Below are 20,609 nucleotides of genomic sequence, written 5' to 3'. Positions count from 1 at the left end.
GTTCACAGCCCATCTGGAACTCTGCCTCCGCACCTCAGCTTTCCTCTCTCACAGGGAAAAGTGTGAGTCTTTCCTCTGAAGCCCCTGGCACTTTCTTTGGTCTTCCCTTACTGAGGTTACTATCATATTACAGTTATTAGTGCATTCTTCTTATTCCCTTTTCTAGATCATAAGGTCCTTGTGGGCAGGGACTAATGTAAACATTTCTCAATTCCTTTTTAACACCTCAGCACTAAGCCCTTGAAACAATAGGACAACACACAAAGTTTTTAATGAACTGAATTAGGGAAGAAGCTGAGCCTACTTTTCCTGACTCCATTTTAGGCTCTTACCATTAAAACAAATGTGGTATCTGTTCTAGACTCTGCAAACATCACCTACTTCTGCAGGCTGATGATTTCTTTAATGCTACAAATCAAACCACTTGCTAATAAATTCCTTCCATTTAATATACAATATATCTAAGATGGAAATTACATGGCGTGTAGTTAGCAGAACATACCCACCTGAATAATACTTAGCTTGATAAAGTAAAAAAGTTTCACAACATCAAAAAACCATTACTGTTAATCACTAATTTCCCCAAATAAACCAGTTGTACTATAATAATTTTCACTATTTTCTTAAGAATTTAAATAAATTAGATCCTTCACAGATTTTTTCCTAAGATTTTATTTTATTACATTTTCCTAAGGTATAATATAAATCTAAACTTAGTCCACATACCCATTATATCAAAGAATTCATCTAAAGCATTATGCAATGCTGGGAACTTGTCTCTGTGTTCTTCTAGCAGCCATATTAAACAACGTGCTTCCTTCAAGGATGTTGGTTCATAGAAATAATCAAGTGGCTTTCCTTCTATAGACTCTAGTTTATGACCATATTTCTCATTCCAAAGAAAAGTCATGATGCTGAAATCAAGTTCCTTAAGAGATGCTCCATAACGAGAAAGAAAAGATCCTGTGGCATCTAAGCCTATAATAACAACAAAACACAAATCAGAAGAGGGGAAAAATTATTTATTGTAAAATCACATTCAGTTTCACATCTTTGAAAGTGGTTCCATTATAGTTTGCTTATATTTTCAGTGAGACTATTTAAATACTGGAGAACAAAGCTACTATGCATTTTAGAAACAACATTTAACACCAATGTGCTAATCATAATAATTCTTATCTATTAGTTGAGTAAAGTGGCCAAAGGCTTCCTTTAAAAATATAACAATAATTTTTTCACTAATTCATAATGACGCTCATTATAATTAGTACAAACTAGTGAGATTTTACAATGTTTTCTACATGTATTCCACAGTAACAAAACATCAATAACACGCAAAATCTTCCCAAGTGCCTTTAAAAAAGGAAATGGGTAAATTCCTCCCCCAACACCTCTAAGAAATGTTCCTTACCCCCCAAAATAGCAGTTAGCATCCTTAGCCCCCTCTACAAAAATCAAGGTGGTAACTAGTCTCACTTTTATTCTCCATTTTCCAAACCAGAAAACAGGGTAGCTGCAATTTCATATGTTCCTACTGAAAGAATGCTGAAGTCCCACTCCTTACTAACACAGTCACCAAAAAGCAAAACAGAGCCCTCCTCCATTTCCCCATCATGCCTCTAGTACAGCACAGTCCCCATGCATGGGCCTTAGGTTCCCAAGTCAGCAAATGAAGCAAAGATTGCTCAGAGTGAAAATTACTCTGGGCTGTTTATTTACTCCAAATAAAATAGTTTGCAGAGATCATGTTGCGTGAGAAATTAGCATCTTTAAACACCAGAATCAGCCACCACATAAAATACTCATACAATAAAAGGTTGAAGAGAATCCCAATACCACATTCACATTCCCCATCCAAGGCTCACATCACGGTGTGCATGTGTTCAGTGAGGGGAATGCAGGCAGATCATATTAACTATTGAAATGTTAATTTTCTCTCACTTGTGCTCTATTATTTCTCTCTCTTCCCCTCCATCTTTTGCTAAACATGTAAGTTGGCCTCTCATGTTAAAAAATGCACATAATGTGACTCCACTATATAGACTTCTGTGAGAAGGAAGTAAAATTCCAGGAATTGGAAATTCCTTGCTTTTAATAAATAAATGTGAGTTTTACATCAGGGCTATAGAAACAGCCTTATTAATGAGCATGCTTGAACTCATTTTACAACTTTAAATAGAAATAGCAACTCTAAGTAGTATGCATACATACTTCTTAAAATGATAAATTTAATCTTCCGAATAAACATGGAGTACATCAAAAGACATATTCACATTTTCCTGGCGTGAGCCAAAAGGCTCAACAGCTGCGCTCACCTGAATGAACAGTAGCTGGCACTCCTGCACATGCAGCATAACCCAGACAAGCCTACTTCTCCAGTTTTGAGTCTATCTTCTAAAGCAGAGTAGGCAATGACTTTATATTTATCTGACAGACACTAGTGACAATGTTATCACTTAAGAGTGATTTTCTGGGAACAGAAACCCACAGAGACCTATGCTCAAAGCAGCAGCATTCAGCTAACTATGCCAAGCTTGCTGCCATCTTACTTTGTTTCTACTGACAGAAACTGATGACTATCTTGTCTGAAACCCTAGAATTATAATAACCCCATGTCTCTAAAAACTTGGGCAGGTGGGGGTAGCTGGCAGACTCTGAACTGCTCCTGGAAGGCCCTGCTCTCTTTTCTGCAGCTCCCTTTAGCCTTTTAACTAACAGCTGCCAATGGAATCAACTGTTGTGCTAGGTCAGTTGCTATCCTGGTCACCAAGATAAACAGTGCTCTGGTAAGTGCCCAGTGCATCCCTACCTAGTGTTAGACAACAACTGTATCTGCGGCTGCCGTCTGCAGTCACTCCATGGCCTTGGGCAAAGAGCCTGCTTGTGGAGTCTTCTTCAACCTTCCCTTCTCCCAGCCAATTTAGGCAAGTCACAACAGAGTAACAGAGTTGTATAATCCTGAGATTCACAATCAGCCTAGTTCAAATCCAGGATACATTTCTCTTAATCCTTAGATTTAGGTTTGCTTTAGGTGACCCTAAGCAATTAGTCTCATCTACTCTTCCTTCTAAATTTTTCTTCAAAGAATCTGAATTTTAGATCCTTTTTCTTTCTCCACACAGCTATTGAGCTGCACAATCCCAGAGGGCACTCCACACACAGCCAACTCCATGTGCTATTTACACATGGTTGTACCTAGTATTCACATACTTTACACATTTACAAATAGTTTAGCATAACATAGGTCTGGATTTCCTTACTAACTGACCTTTCTTTTATCTACACCTTTTGAAAAAGTATATTATAACCTATCTATAAAACTATAAAATAACCTAAAACTGAAGCGGGGCAGGGGGGAGGACAGTATTTTAAACCATATAAATCCATAGTCCTGCCTTTAAAAAGTCATAATGATATGACAGGGAAAAAAAAAAAAAAAAGAATTCAGGGGCCTACATTTACCCTCCCTACTGAACTACATCACTTTAGAGTATAAAAGGACATACCAAAGCTGTTAAGTTTCTGGATCCAGGTGGCTAATTTGGGCTCCACTTCTTTAAGCTCACTCAAAACATGCAGAAATATCCTTGTCTTTACTCTACTTTTTTCTTGAATCAAGTGACGAATGACATAGTCCACTGCTTCATTTAGAAAATTTCTGCTAGAAAAACAGGTTGTATAGTCTTCTGTGCTCAAAACTTTCCAAGAAAGCAATTCTTTGAGAAGCTTGGAAGTATTCAGTATACCAGATTTAATCTTGTCAGCATACTGCTTTATGCACTGTAGAATTCTGTCATCAAGGAACTGGCAACTCTGAACATTGTCTACAGTTTCTAAGGATAAATAGCAATGGTAAAAGTGATACATAGGAATAATTTCCAATGATATAAACTTAGAAAGAAATAATGTAATATTAATGATAATATAAAATATAACTCTGATTTTATATGGCATTTTACATAAACAACTCAAGAAAACTTATATGAGAAATATAAATATTTAACAATATCTTTGAAAAGATATGAAAGTTCACATTAAACCAAACATTCATTCTGCATTATTAGTATTACAACATCTAAAAACTTAGTCCTTCTGAAATAAGGTAACTTCTCTTAACAATCCTAACCCAGCCTCATAAACTACCTTAATTTTATGTTCAATATATATGTGTAGACCTTAAGCATGCAAAGTTAATACATTCACTGAAAATTTTTCAGTGGGAAAGACAATTTTGAATGATTTGTGAAACACTGATGAAATATACTAGATGAAAAATAAAGAGAGCAGGTAGAAAATATTTCATTTTGGAAACACAGCCATCCATAATAGTAGAAAATCAGGAAAACGTACTTCAACTCAAACTAAAAATAAACATACTGGCCAATATGACACAGGAGCAGTAGAATTACCAATGAGACATTCCCATTTAGTTAGGGAATGAAGACAAAATGGGTGCAAAATAGAAGGTAATCTCTATGGCACTTTTTATAAACTGTCTCCATTTGAACTCAGCATTATTTCAGGTATTTAGTACCCAATTTACAGTTCAACATTTTAGAACTTAAGTCCACACAGAAGAATCTACAGTGCACTGTGAAACATACAACACACAGATCAGATAATATGTCCACCTCCCCTTCAGAGATGAGGAAACTGACACGGAGTTTGCCCAGTTGGTGGCAGGCCAGCATTGGAATCCCCATGCACTGCTTCTAAAATCAGTGCCCACTCCCCATCTTGGAGTAATAGAAGACAGTGATAGTATTAAAAAATTAACTGAAATCTATATTTCAATTCAGTAATGATTAAAATAGGCCCAATGATATGAATACTTATAATTTATGCTTTGAAGCAAGAGTATATTATTATTATGCCTAGGACTTCTGCCTACCTTTCTGCTCTTCATTTTTGGGTGGATTATTTTCTCTTAAGTCTTCTTCCATTCTTTCTTGTGCTAATTTTTTTGCTTCTTTTTTTTGGATCTTTCTCTTCAATTTTTTGTCTTCTTTTAGTCTTAGCTTCTCTAGGCTGATAAATATTTACGATTAATGATAATTCACCTTTTTTATAAGCTCAATGAACTATTTTCCTTTGCTTATTGTAAAAACCATTTTCCAAGATACAGGTTAGAAGTTTTCCTTTTTAGTTAGAATCTGGCCTACATTTTCTGTTCAATATAAAAAATTGTCGAGATATATGGTCAATTCAGCCAAAATAAGGTTTTTTTTTGCTTCATGAAAACAAGAACCTCAATGATTAAGTAATTTCTAATTAAGGATGCAATGTAAAGCTTGTATAGATGTTGTTTCCTTGTAGACTACTGCATACGGTAAACAGGAATAGTACAAATTACTCTGCCAAGATAATACATGTAACCTCTCATTTCAAAGAGAGAGCCCATGGTAAAATATTTTCAACACAGGAATGTGGTTAATCTGTTTAAAATGAATTCTCTCCAACAAATAATTCAGTTTATCTTTTCTTTTGCCTTTTCTTGGTTACAAATAATAAGAATCCTTCCTTAGAATGAAAAGCAAGAAGCAGAACCAAAAAGAAAAGAAAAAAGAATTGAAATTTGCTCTGAACAAAAAAATACAGAGAAGTAAATAATTGAGACAGTACATTGAGGATTTCAGGATAAGAAATAGTCAATGGTTCAAAACGTCTATTGAAGAGAGATTTAAAAAAATGCTTTTGGAATTAAAGTTTAAACAACTAAGAGCAAAATATATAATTTTTATTTAAATGCCAAATGTTGATGAAACACATAATTTCACAGCATCAAATGTCATAATTTTACTTATAAATTAAACCACTAAATAAGGATTCTGATTCAAGTTCTTAAATACCATTCTAAGCTAATTCTCTTTAAGTTTTAAATATCCATAAAAATCATTTTAAAAACACTCATTTGGATATATGTGTGCACAGGCAATTTAAAAAAGCATAATTTAGAAATCTGTCTTTAACAGAATTATATTCTAAGAGACATCATTAAAGTACTTATTGACTGTTAAAAATCTTACCTAGAACACTTCTGTTTCAGAATAGGTCTTGGAGGAGCCTTTTCTTTTATAACCTTGTGTTCAAACTTTAAATCAAACAAAGACATCCAAAATTTGTCTCATATTCCCATGAAAAAAAGCACAAAACCGTAAGTAACAAGTATTTCAGAAGCACACAGAATCAATGTTCAATTTGATAGAGAACAGTGATGATGTTCTGACCCAGACAAAAGCCCAGAAAGCTTTAGCAAAATAATTTACAGAAAAGTGGAATAAAAGAGTAGACATACTTTAGGAAGAAGCTAAAAAAATTAAGAGTAAGCAGAAGACCCAATAAGCTACAAATATTATTAGAACTACCCAACCTGCTACTCCCATGCAGTAAAGTTAAAGGTAATCCCTTAAGGCACTCCTCCCCGTCTAATGCCCAAAGTTTACTGGGGATTAAGAAAACAAAGTTATCAAAAAGTAAAAACAGTAAAACTAAAATGTAAAAGGCTTCCTTTTCCTATTAGGAAACAAGAGAATAAGAGAATCTTCATTTTAATGAATATTTCCCATATTTTCTTAAATGAAGTAACTGGAAAAGACAAGACCCAAATCATACAAGTTCCACAAAGGTAAACATGTTGTGAAAGGTGTAAGCATTTTGGTTATCAATTTAATAGTTTCCCCTTTATTAGATACTTACTTCACATTTTACTTGACCACCACTGCTAAAGATGATAATCTTAGAAATGATACCTTCACAATCAGGGGTTAGACAAATTCCTTGTAGAAAATCCTATTTAAGTAAAAAAAGAAGGTTATGTCTGGGGGGAGAGTGGCAAACCTATATATGTATACCATTTTACCATCAGGAAGAGTCAAAATATGGTCTAAAACCTTTTTTGGGGAAACACTGAAAGTCCCTGCTCATTGCCATGTGATTTTCAGAGCATCCCTGTAGGAAGAATATATTTCCAGGCGTCGGGTTGACCATGTGACTTCCTTTGGTCAATGCAAGGTGAGCTGACATGACGTACACCACATCTAAAATAAAGGTTTAGGAACACTGCACTACTCTTTTCCCTCTGACACAGGAACTTGTTCTAGAAAAGGGCCACTCTTCATCTTGGATTCAGAAACAAAGAACACAGCCACATAGACGAGAGCTGCTACAGCCCAACCCTGGCCAACAAATATAGAACTGTAGCACAATTAATGAAAGCAAGAAATGAACCTTCTTATTGTAAGCCACAAGATATTTGGGTTGTATATTACTGCAGCATATTCCAATGAAAGCTGACTAATTTAGAGAGGGTATTTAAAACCATGGGAATGGTTAAGACCATTAAGGGTGAGTGTATTGCTAGAGAAACTCAGTTTAGGTAGGACAAAGACATAGTAGAAGTGACTCAATTCCAACAGTTATTTGGTCATGTCATTATATCTTTAGTTAACTATGAAAATGTACAAAGTGTGAGAATTTATTTCTACAAAATTTGAATAATTCCTACTTCTAATGACACCTAGCCCAAACACCTTATTTTTTTCCCCCAATAAGAATGGTTGTCTGCATGAGCCCTGCATGTAGAAAAAGGTTTTCTTTTTGAAGTATGTAGTTTAAAAAGATCAGAAACAAATTCTACGAATGCAAATAAGATTGCAAAATTGTGCCTTCTCTCAAAGCTTACCTAGCTAATGGTAATTACATCATTATCTTGATAATAAAAAAAACCCTAGTGAGAAATGACAGTATAAAATTTAAGTTGGTTTCTTAGTACAAATTACCTACCAAATTTTGGCAGAAAACAAAAATTTTGAGACCTCAATTCTGTATCAAAACTTTCAAGTGATTAAATGAAAGATCCCTGAAGGACTAAAATTATTATCAGTGCATAATTTAAGAACTGTATTTTTAAATCAGACATTTAAATTTTTATTTTTGTTCATAGCATTCCCAATACAAAAGTTGGTTAAGGCCTCTATGCTTACTACCTTTATAGTTGTATAAACTATAAACAAAAACTGATTTTCTACTTTAGAATGCTCAAGAAGGAATTTATATTCACTTAAGACTTCTTCTGAATATTTGTGGGGGGAAAAATCAATGTACAATAAGCATACTAAAAAAACCCAAACAATCATATTATGCCTTACCTTGTCAATTTTATCATTAAAGGTTGTTGTTTTTAACTTCTTCCAGCAGTTCATGTGAAATTCTACTTTACAGTATTGGCAACAGCTGATTCGTATAAAACCCTGGGATTTCAAAAAAAATTTTAATTGATATTTTAAAGTGTTTATGCACACACACATACCCATAACACACATATTAAGATAGACAGTTGTTGCGTTCACCTGGCAGACATAACCAAACATTCTATCTCCTTGTTGGGAAGTACAATACTTATGTACCCCCAAATGCCTAGTGCAGATAGGCAGATAGGAGATACAGAACTTGACTGACATATTCATTTTCACAGCATACAACTGTAATATCCTTTATAATGTATCAAATATCTTATAAACATTAGTTCATCTGATCTACTAACCAGGGATAGTGGAATAGTGGGTAGCTATTATCTTCTTGAATATACCAGTAACTTATTCACTCAATTAAATGACAGACTTAGTTTAAAATTTAGGTCTCTAAAGGCTAATTCAGTGATCACAATAGACTTGAGATTCTTGGACTCAAATTTTGCAAGAGATTAGAATTGCAATAAATTAGAGGCAGCAATCTTATTTTGTTTCCTATGCTCCTAAAGACTAGGCAGTTACATGAAACAGTGGCTAGGAGGAGGAAATGGAATTAGCTAGCCTGCCTTCTCAGTCACCACCCCAGCCCACAGTATTTATTTCAGTGGCCTTGGGTTCCTATGGGAGATGATGTAGACCTATAGAAGTCAAGGGGAAGGGGAGGACAAGAGAACGTAAAACTGCTAGAAAGCCAGAGAATTTGACTGCCTCCAATTACAGAATTTGTTATGAATCCACATTAAGGCACGGTTTTGTAAGTTAATGTCCTACTGTACATTCACTGTTTACCTTGAAGTCTGGATCGGTTATATATATCTGGATTTTGGAATATCCACGGCACTTCTGATAGCAACAAATGGCATCTGGCACTGGAGGGAACCTGCATTCTTCAACAAATTTCTCTAATAGCATCTAAAACAAAATAAACAAAAACAATATCATTACAACACTAATTTGTCAATAAAAATGTTTGTGATTTCAATAACTTCTTGCCATCAAAATATTTTCAGCATAGGAATGACTGAATTTTTTTAGCCAAGAACTGCACACACCTTTTAGTTTTTACTTTTAAAAGGAAGTTGATACAGAGGCACATAGAGATGCAAAAAAGAGGAATGAACAAAAAATTTTTATCAGAATTTCAGAGTCGGAATCAAAATCTTGTCCTCTGTTATAATCATCAAACTTCATTTTATAATTTACAGCTCTTACAAATCTCTTTTAAGCACTAAGAAAGAGTCAAATAAGATAGAATAACCCTTAGGATAACCCTGAGGACTTTTCTCTCCTCTTTCCCAACAAAACTTCACCTAGGATCCCATTCATCTATCTCTTGCATCTCTGCCACTGGTGTGTGTCAATTCCCCAGGGAGTTATTCCATTGCTACCGAAGCTCTCAAGAGACTCATGCCATGCTTCCATTGCTGGCTTTTTGCTATCAATAGCTCCTATGTCTCCATCCCAATCTTGTATGAAGAAAGGAAAATCCAACAATTCCTGTGTTTTGTGTTTTATTTTTTTGTAACAGCTTTGTTGAGGTATAATTGACATATCATACAATTCACACAAAGCATACAGATCAGTGGTTTTTAATATATTCAAAGGATTGTATAACTGTCACCACAATCTAATTTTAGAACATTTTCATCACCAAACAAGAAACGCTATACCCATTAGCAGTCTCTCCCTATTTTCCTCCAACCTCCCAGCCCCAGATTATCACTAATCTACTTTGTCTCCCTATATAGACTTGCCTGGAGATTTCATATAAATGGAATCATAATGTTTTTCAAGGTTTATCCAGGTTGTAGAATGCACCAGTACTTTTTGTTAATTTATTTATCCATCATTTGATGGATACTTGGGCTCTTTCCCATTTTCAGCTATTATGAATAATGCTGCTATAAACATTCATGTACAAGTTTTTGTGAGAACGTGTTTTCCTTTTTCTCTACATACTTAGGAGTGGAATTACTGGGTCATATGGTAACTCTATATTTAACTTCAGGGGGGAACTGCCAGGCTGTTTTCCAAAACAGCTGCACCATTTTACATTACTACCAGCAATCTACGAATGTTCCAATTTTCCCACATCCTTGCTAATACTTATAGTCTATCCACATCCAAGTGGGTGTGAAGTGATACCTCACTGTGATTCTGATTTGCATTTCTCTGATGGTTAAAGATGCTGAACATCTTTTCATGTGCTAAATGGCTATCTGTATATCTTATTTGCAGAAATGTCTATTCAGATTCTCTGCCTAGTTTTTAATTAGATTATTTGTCATTTTATTATTGAGTTGTAAAAGTTGAACCCTGTGGTTTTATATATTTATTTTTATTTACATTTATCTTTGTGGGGTACAGTGTGTTGTTTCAATACATGCATATACTGCACAATGATTAACTTAGGGTGGATGGCATAGTTTTGTACCCATTATTCCACCACTTCTCCTCCCCAAAGCTTGAGCCAAAAGTAAGTTCTGAGTATGCACAAGGGTTCACCACAAGTAAAGGCCTATCTCAGTCAATTCACATATAATTTAGTCTTTCCAGAACTAGCAAAGCATCCTTATGCTTCTGGCTATGAAACTAAATTTATATCTTCTGAATTTTCAGGTATTATCTCAGTAACTACAGTAACTATGACGAAACAACGATGCTATACCTTCCTCTAAGTACAACCAGCATAGCACACTGCTTAATAACACGTGCAATGAAGTCAGAATGCCTAGACTCAAGTACTGGCTCCACCATTTCTTGATGCTTAACCTTGAGCTCATCTCTTAACCTCTGTAAACCTAATCTTCCTCAGCTGTAAAATGGAAATGCTCATAGTATCCATCTCATTGGGCTGCTGAAAGGATTAAATGTAATGATAAACGGAAGGTGTGTGACTGGCACGTAGGAAACATTCAATAAATGTCAGTGATTCTCAATAGACTTTAAAGGAGGAACGCTGTGGGAAAGGTGGGGATATAGTACTCCTACCTCTTTGTCTTGTTTTACTTCAGTCAGTGCAGATGGGCTTTTATAGTTAATCGCAAACACTCCGCAGAAATAACCTATTACCTTTATTTTCTCTGGCTGAGACTCTTCAATAATCACATTACTTGTGGGCCAAGTTAACACTCCAGGAAGACGATAAATCAAGGTTTTTGCTTTCTCAAAGTGATTGAGAGCTTCTAGGAATCTGAAGTCAAAATTGTGAGGAAAGAAGGTATTAAAGTTGTGACATGATATTTTCGCTCACTATAAGTCACCAAGATCTCAAACTTATTGGGAAGAGTACATTTGATAAATCACCAGACAGAAATATTCAGTGCAACCTAAATTTTCTTTTAAAAAACTAAGGCATTATTTTCGTTTGCTATAAAGGTAATATAAAGTAAACATAACTCTATCCTAGACAATGGCTTTATTATGGTAGGTACACACTAGTCCTTCTAAAGTTGCAACTTAAGTTTTAAAGTTTCCAACAATTAAAACAGAAATCTGAGCAATGATTTGGTTGTTACATTTTTGTTTTTATTAACTAAGCTAATAAAAGTAAATTCTTGTAGAGAAACAGCAACCCTCCACTTCAACTAATCAATCATAAATTGATGAATTTTTTAAAAATTTTGACTCTATTAGGACATCTACAGCAAAAATCTCTCTGCTGAAAAAAATTTTAAAGAATCATGTATTCTGTATATATTTCTTCAACCATAAAACAGTAAATTATTTTAAGAGAGAACAAATGTGTATTTAAGTTGCTTTAACTATAAATATGAAATGTTTTCGTTCTAATTTGGTTTATGGTTTGAAAAAATGTCAACAGATTCCCATAGCCTAGTCAACAAAAGAATACTAAAGTACTGGATTACAAAGTTAACCAAATCTTTATTCTCTTCAGGCTACTGAAGAAAGAGGGTTTGCTGCTTTCTCCAATCTTAAAATGACTTCTCATTTTAAAAACTTATTTTTGCCTATAGGTATTGAAAGATTCATCTGCAGAAAAGCTAGACCATCTCCACCATAAAACAGTTATTAATATCAGGACTTTAAACCAGAAGCTGCACATTACAATGCCAAACAACAGTACATTAGACATTTAATATCACACCATATTATTTAGAAATTAAAATGTAAACACTTTTCAATATAGCAAAGATTCTTCAGTTTACCATAGTCCTCATAATTTTACACATTTATGTTATCTTCCTAGGCCTTGTGAATATCTGCATGTGACCACCGCATTAAATAGGTATGCCCTTAACAATTTACACTAAACTCTGAAATTAATTTCATCTGCTATTATTGTAAAGGTGATTGCTAAATCCTTACTTCCCCTACATCTACCTGATCCTTAATACGGTCCAGCCTAGCCAGCCAGTAACTTCATGAAGTACAAAAATTTTCTTTAATCTTTAAAAATTTATAAAAGAAATTCCAGGAATACTAAGATTGGATTCCAAAGAGTTTCATAAAATTTCCCCTAAAAATTTAGATGAAAATATAAGGATAATTAAAGGCTATAAATGATATTCAATCAGCCAACAATTATTTCTTTATAAAGTACCCTAACATAACTACCATTATACTGGGTGCAAGCAGCAGGAACAAAGATTTTTTTTTACAGCTCAAGACATAATACTGTCCCCTAAGGGTCATACAGCCAATTTGGGGAGACAAGACTAAGAGACATGAAATACTTAAGAGAACAGCTACATATTAAAATTTGGATAAGGATTCCAACTATAACAGAAGTTCAGAGAAGAGATTTTTATTCCTAATTCACGATGTCTTTGAACATATATTGCCTATTAAAACCATCTTTATTCAGATTTTTTTGTGGGAAAATAAATATTTAACTAAAAAATTATACAATCAGATTTTTAAAGTAATAATTTTTATCAATTCAGTCACCATTTTGAGATGACACATACTAAAAGGATATTAAATTCTTCATGTCAAATTAACTCTATCATTGACTTTCTTATTAGATTCAAAATTAGAAAGCACCAGGAACTACCTGATTGGCTTTTAATAATTAGTATTGATACTGAAATATCAGGTCCTCAAAGTAAATTGTAATTATAATACTGTGCCACAGAGAAGATATCAAAATAATTTCAGAAAATGGATCATCAACACATTAGACTTCGAATGAGTCACCAGCCTGGAGCTTAAAGTAGTGTTGTTTCTACTAACCTGTTTTTTTTCAAATATACTTTTCCAATTCCACAGTAGGCCAAGCAATCAAGTCCCTCATTGGGGTAGTGTTCAATAATCCTCTTAAACTGGTTTTCAGCTTCAGATAATTCCTTCAACAGCAGTGAAAACAATGATCACTTACACAGAAAGAGAACGCTTTTTGTATAATATTAAAAACAACTTTACATCAAAAAGTTCCCATGGCAAAAGTACACCTCTGCATTTCATTTTCTTAGAAATTATATGTTTCTGATCATGCAGATACTTAAATGATCATATGGATATTCAGACACACAACCAAAATAATTCTGCTGAACACATCAGACAACCAACCACAGAAGCATTTACTAGCACACACAAAGGGGCTGGCATGTGCTGGCTAATGCTAAAAGGTGTAAATTCATGGTACAAAAGACTGATTTTGGTGCAAACATACCATAATATGTATCCTAGTATGTGCTGCTTGAAAGGATTGTCATTCCAATGATGTTGCCACGTTCTGTGGCATAAGGCAGACAAAATCTCTGTCTTAAAAACAGACCTTTAGTAAAAATTTAACAGAGCGGGCCGACTGCATGGCGCACCCAGGAGAGTGCGGCGCTGGGAACGCAGTGGCACTCCCGTAGCGCAGGTTCAGATCCTACATAGGGATGGCCGGTGCACTCACTGGCTGAGCGCGGTGCGGGAGACACCGCGCCAAGGGTTGCGATCCCCTTACCAGTCACAAAAAAAAAAATTTTAACAGAGCTTCGAGTACATTCTTTTGAGTATTCTCAACAGCGGGAAACCTCTGTGCTATGAATAAATTTTGTTTTTTGAAAAAATCCAAAGGATACTTAGTTCTAAGAAAACTGGTAACCCCATTGTGGGTGAAAAAGGAAATGTTACTACAAAATGGAACTTTAAGTAGCTCTGAGACCAGTTCCAAAGGAGGCATTCCAAAAATGTTTGAGGCAAAGGCTGTACTGGGGTAAACACATGGCTTCCTTAAGGGGCTACTCTGACAAAATTCTTTTAAATGTGTAATTTCTACCGTGCCTGTTTTTTTTTTTTTTTTTAAATCAGTTTCACTATTTTACAGTAAAGCACAAATGCAATAAAACATTTCTTCAATACCAATAAGGCAAAACATATTTATTATTATTTTGTCAAGAATAGAATTAAAACATGAAGTCTTGTCTCCAACAATCTATTGGAAAATACAATCAGACAGGAGTTAATAAAAGACGTTCATCTGTCACATCAAGAACAAGGAATATAAGCCTCAGGCACTGTGGACTACCAGTAGGGAATGGAACATAAAAAACTACTTAGATCCTAATTAAGCAGCAATTTAGGGTTAAGTCTTTATTTAGCCAGGGAAGCTTAGAGTCCACATTGGTAGAAAGTATATACTTGAAGTCTTCATAGAACATTTTAACATTTATAGAAAACCCAAAACCACAGAAAGCAAAGTTATAATGCTAAGCAGCACAGATATGTAAGCATTCCAGGAGAGCAAGGAAGGAGTATGAAAATGGAAATCATAGGAGCTCACAATTATACATTGATCATATGCAGTTATGGGATGTCTATGCTCTAGAAATAATAAATACCCAAGTACTCACCGCCCAGAACTAAGAGATATTAACATTATCATTGTTACTTGCAATTTTTCTAATAAAACAGAGTAACACAAAGTTGAAGTCTTTTTTCTTAACCTCCCCTGGCCCATTCCCTCCTTCCGTCTTACTAAACGCAACCATTATCTTAAATTTGACATAGGATTAATCCATAGTTTTTTTTTCACTTTTGCAAGATGCATAGATATTCATAAACAATAAAAAGTATTGCTCTGTATATTTTCCAAATTGTACGTAAGTGGGAACACGTTTGCTCTCTAACTTGTCTTTTTTCCTCAACATTATGTTTCTGAAATCTATCACGATATATTAGATTCTTTACTTTTTATATAAATAAAAGTTAGATTCCCACTGGTTGCCTGGCATAGCCTTTGTCTAACAGGAACACAAACTAAAAATTTCTTTAAAAAAAACACAAGCTAAATTAAACTGAGACATTTCAGACAAAATTATCAACAGAGTACACAGAAGGAAATGAGCCAAAATGGGAAAATAAGATATATGTATGTCATATTTTAATTATTACCTCTGTTATAAGTCTTACCTCAGGCTGTCCTATTCCAAGAAGAGAAATGGCAAGTCCGTAGACTACTAAGACATAGTTAATCATGGCCAAGTTCAATTGCTGTCAATAAAAATGTTTTAGTTAAAAATCTGAACATAATTCTGCCCAATTTGCATTATACAACAGAAAAGCCATACTTCTAGCCATAACAGAAAAAGAGTAATAAAATCTCACTAATAAATACGATTGGGTTAAAGGTCAGACAGAATTAGAAAATACATGTTGCAAACATAGGCAATTATACTGCTATCAAGTATTTAAAATACAGAATTATTGTCTCAGAATTCCTTGAGGCATGGTTCATAATAGATTAATTTTTAACTCAAGTCATTTCTTTGGCATATAAGTGAGTACTAGTGACAGAGTAAGACATCTGCTCTCTCATAACCTTGCCTATTTATTTACCTAGCTAATACTTTCATTCTGGATGACAGTTAATCCAAATCCTTGATTTAGTACTTTAATAAGAGAAAAGGCCAGGAGTTCTAATGGACCCTAACTACAGTCAAGGATGGTATAAACATAGATCACATACAAGTGTAACCATGAAGTCTGAACTGGAGCATCACCTGCGTCCCACAACCTAGAGTAGCTTCAGCCAATCTCAGCAAGGAGCAAAGTATATGAATATGAGTTAAAGCCTTGATTCTCTTCTACATATATCTGAGGTACATTAGCACTGATAAGCACATTATAATACAGCAATTTTACCTTTATTTTTTGAGGATCTAAACCATTCAGCAACTCTGTAAAGGCCTGTGCTGCACTGCGGCAACGCTGCTCCAACAAGGCTGTGTAACCATCTTGAATTAAGCTTCTCAGCATTTTCATTATATTAGCAAAATCCTATGAAAAAGAATTTCTACTTTGGTAATCCAAATCTAAACATTTTTAGTTTAAAACTTAAGATGGCAAGTTCATCAGTAATATTTTATAACTAATAATAAAATATTTAAAATAATGCCCAAACTACCCATTATTATATTCCTTTCCCAGAACTGTACCTTTAAAGTGAAAATTAAAAGGTAATGCTTCACCATCTTAATTCTAACACCCATGCCACTGCCCATGACAAGAGTGGTTCATTTTACGTTACATGGTGGTAAGCCTTGCTTACTTTTCCAGACTAAACAGACAGTATTTTGAAATTTTAACAACATATATGGAGGACACCAGCCATTATTTAAATAGTTTGGCTGGGACTAGAACAATTAGACCCATAAGAATATGCAATCAATGTACTGATCACTACCAGATTTTGACAACTGTCATCCTTCCCTGAAACAAACTTTAATTCTATGCAAGAAATGAATATTTCAATCTTTAATTCTACTCCTGCCTAACATGTACTTAAACATAACTAGATAAAATTACTAGGAGAGATATAAATAGGTTAAAGGAAGAAAATAAAAAACAAAATTGCTGTAATGTACCCTTAAATAGAGAAAAACTTTGTAATTTGAATAAATTGTGCACATACATTATAATTTGAATTCAGATTTTAGTTACATGGTAAAAGGTATAAGTCACAAAAGTTCCATAATAACTGGAGAGGCAAGACTAGATGTTAAGCCTAAAATCTTCTCACTCCTTGCCACACATATGCACACCATTCAATGGAGCAGAAAATGCAGATATGTGTTATATTCCTCACTGTTCTTAACAATAAAAATCCAAAAGGAGATCCCACTGTATAAAGCACAAAGGGATAAGCACTTTGCTCACACATTAGCAAAAGCTTCAAGCTGGTTTCCATCCAATGAATCAAAGTTTAAGAGAACTTTTCCCCAGATTACACAGGGAAAAACACAGCTCTCACATAAACTTGGCATTTGTTATGGTACTTAAAAAACTCAATGACAGCCATGTTTATTTTAAGATGTGAATTTGAAGTTAGAGAAGATGATGTGCTATCTCCACAAATACTAGTTATTAGCCTTGCATGAACTAATTAGAATTTAATCTCTTTCTCATTCTAGAACACAGGTCTGTACAGCCTCAGGTTTTCATCGGAAATTATTTCCCTCAATATAGTATATTAATGATTTGTAGTGAAAGCTCCACCAGAGCAGGCTGAACCACATCACTGTATACTCAGTCTGTCTTCAGCATATGTAAAGGTTTCAATAAAAAAGTACTGAATGAACAAATGAAGGCTCAAAAATAACTATCATATTTATTTAAATAATCTTTTTATCTCCGTAGGCTGTCTTTTTTATTTAGGTCCCTCACGATTTTTACATTAAGTAAAATCAGTGTAGGAAGACAATTTAAAAATCCCTAACTGTCAGAAATTCTAAAAATGCTTTTAGGCAAATGATTAAAAATGTATTTCAGTCCTTTGTAAGGTATCTATTATGTATACCTAAAATAATTAACTGAATTTTAAAATGACCCACATATTGTGAAACAAGTATTCTTCTTGTTCCATGTAATATACATTTTTCACCACTAAATAACATAAGAACTTCATATACAAAGTTATCTGATTAATGTTACATCACTCAAAGAATAAAAAAGTTTGCTCTTTAATGATTTTTGAGTAGGTATAAAACTGCAAGTATTTAAATCTTTAAGTTATTTAAATCTTTTCAAAATATTTAAAGTTAATATTACTGTTATATCTTTGGGAAGCAAACAATTCTGTAGTGTTAACCATTAGTTAAACCTCTTGCTAACATAATTATCAAGTTAACATTTAAATCACTGATAATTTGGTTTGTTAGCAATCATATGTTAAATTATATACCTACAACTAAAATTATAAAAAAACAAATCTTAGGGGCATTCATGACTAGAACTTTGTTCATGTGAAAAATATTTTGTTCAAAGAGTGTGTTTTCCATTGGAAAGGTCTTCTCCATTACCTGGTGTGCAGCTCTGGAAGATTTAGAAAACTGTTTCTCCAAGATGTTTTTCAAATCTACTGGTAAAGTCAATTGAGAACTAGAACTAAAAGAGAAAAACACTTGTTTTGAATCATTTAAAAATATATCAGTCCTACTTATATAAAGAAAAAATATATTTCTGATGGTCATTTAAAACACTAAATAAATGGAGCCATACGAATTCCTGAACAGAGATATTATCAAGATGCTGATTCCCCCCAAATTAATCTCTAAATCCAAACGCAATCTCAATAAAAGTCCCTGTAAAATTAGAGGTAGACGGGGACCAGATAAGTTGATTATAACAATGAAAGAACGGTTTTTGAAAAAAAAAAAAAAAAGAAGAAAAGAAAAGAAAGAAATATTAGGGGGGATTTGTACTGGTCATCAAAAGTTATTACAAATTTGCAGTCATTAGTAACAACATGGTCCCAAAACAAAAAATGTTCCTGATAAACACTGCAAAGATGCTCAATCTCATGGGAAAATCTAATAAGATATAATAATTTCAGAAAGCCTAACTCCCAATGCCAGTGAGGGAAAGGAAGATTAAGGCACTCTATTTGGTGTTTTCTGACAGCACTTCTGACATCAAATGTATGGGTTTTTTCCGACATCAAATTCTTGTCATTTTCTCACAACAATTCAACTCTCCAACATCAACTGAGTAACCAACACTTCAACTCAGTTTTAACACTAACTCCCAGAGTTAGCGCAGACCCCACAGTTTAAAGGATTGGTCCAATAAGACTGCCAGCCACAAGTGGGGTGCCCAAGTTACCCACACTTCTGCCCCACCAACTACAAACTCGAAGGGGGTTCCTATGATCCTCTCTTTAGGTTCAATAATTCACTAGAACAACACACAGAGCTCAGGAAAGCACTTTACTTATTATCAGTTTATTATAAAGGATACAACTCAGGAACAGTCAAATGTATGAGATGCACAGGATGGTTGGGGGGCACAAGGAGCATTCCCGCTCTCTTCAGGCATGCCACCCTCCCAGCACATCCATGTGTTCACCAACCCAGAAGCTCCCCGAGTCCCCCTTTTCAGGGGTTTATCGAGGTTTCATTACGTAGACATGTAGGTGTGATTGATGAAATCACTGGCCATTGGTGATTAAACTCAATTTTTACCACCCGCGCTCCCGTTGGAGGTCAGGTGTAGGGCTGAAAGTCCCAACCCTTTAATCAGGTGTCTGGTCTTTCTGGTGACCAAACCCCATCGTGAAGCTATCTAGGAGCACTGCCTTCAGTCACCTCATTATTATAAACTCAGGTGTGGTGGAAAGTGGTTCATTATGAACAATGAAAGACACTCTTATCATTCAGGAAATTCCAAGGGTTTTAGGAACTCTGTGCCAGAAACTGGCACAAAGACCAAATATACATATTTTTACTATACCACACCCTCTCATAATGTAGCAGGAGTGTGAATAGTGCCCATATTCTGGGAGGATAACTTGGCAATATCTATGAAAGTTAAAATTACACAATCCCCTTTGACACACTAATTCCACCCTAGAAACTTCTTCTTCAAATACACATTAACAAGTGCACAAAGGTGCACATGCAAGGACGTTTACTAAAGTATTGTCTTACTTGTCCCCTTCAAAGGAAAGAAAGAAGAAAGAACAAGAGGGATGGAGAGAAGGGAAAAACAGGAAGAAGGAAAAGAGAAATAAAGAGTCTAAATATACAACAATGGGGGATACATCCATACTGTGAAAAATTCTACAGCTATGAAAATGAAAAAAGTGGATCTTTATGGTCTGATATGGGATGATATAAAAGATATTTTGTAACAGAAAAGCAAGCTGTAAGCCAGAATGGTTCTAATAAAATGAAAATGATGTTGGTGATAATAATAATAATACTAGTTGTAATATACTGAGCATTTACTATGTTCCAGGACTCAAAGTGTTTTATGTGGACATCCCATTTAATCATGAAATAACCCCATGAGGTAGATATTATCAAATGAAGAGAATTCAGTTTGAAAAAAAAAAACAAAAACGAAATATCAGGAAAATAAATTTATCTTTAATAAAACAGGTTAAAATGACAACTATGTAGGCTGTCC

At 34.4% G+C, this 20,609-nt stretch overlaps 1 protein-coding gene across 2 annotated transcripts in view; it reads right to left on the bottom strand.

The window, feature by feature from the left end:
* Positions 1-20,609, bottom strand: part of TTC3 (tetratricopeptide repeat domain 3) — a 115,960-nt gene that overhangs the window by 45,317 nt on the left and 50,034 nt on the right. For both annotated transcript variants that reach the window (XM_063089077.1, XM_063089085.1), the window contains exons 17-28: positions 18,503-18,587; positions 16,347-16,481; positions 15,615-15,695; positions 13,446-13,558; positions 11,322-11,442; positions 9,039-9,161; positions 8,148-8,249; positions 6,697-6,789; positions 6,027-6,091; positions 4,892-5,028; positions 3,507-3,833; positions 727-978 (exon numbers count right to left, since the gene is read on the bottom strand). In XM_063089077.1, the coding sequence (XP_062945147.1) occupies positions 727-978; positions 3,507-3,833; positions 4,892-5,028; positions 6,027-6,091; positions 6,697-6,789; positions 8,148-8,249; positions 9,039-9,161; positions 11,322-11,442; positions 13,446-13,558; positions 15,615-15,695; positions 16,347-16,481; positions 18,503-18,587 (1,634 nt within the window). The remainder of the gene's footprint in view (positions 1-726; positions 979-3,506; positions 3,834-4,891; positions 5,029-6,026; positions 6,092-6,696; positions 6,790-8,147; positions 8,250-9,038; positions 9,162-11,321; positions 11,443-13,445; positions 13,559-15,614; positions 15,696-16,346; positions 16,482-18,502; positions 18,588-20,609) is intronic.

The sequence above is a fragment of the Cynocephalus volans genome, chromosome 1, assembly GCF_027409185.1.
Source record: "Cynocephalus volans isolate mCynVol1 chromosome 1, mCynVol1.pri, whole genome shotgun sequence".
Lineage (NCBI taxonomy): Eukaryota > Metazoa > Chordata > Mammalia > Dermoptera > Cynocephalidae > Cynocephalus > Cynocephalus volans.
This window is presented reverse-complemented; position numbering and strand designations above follow the sequence as displayed.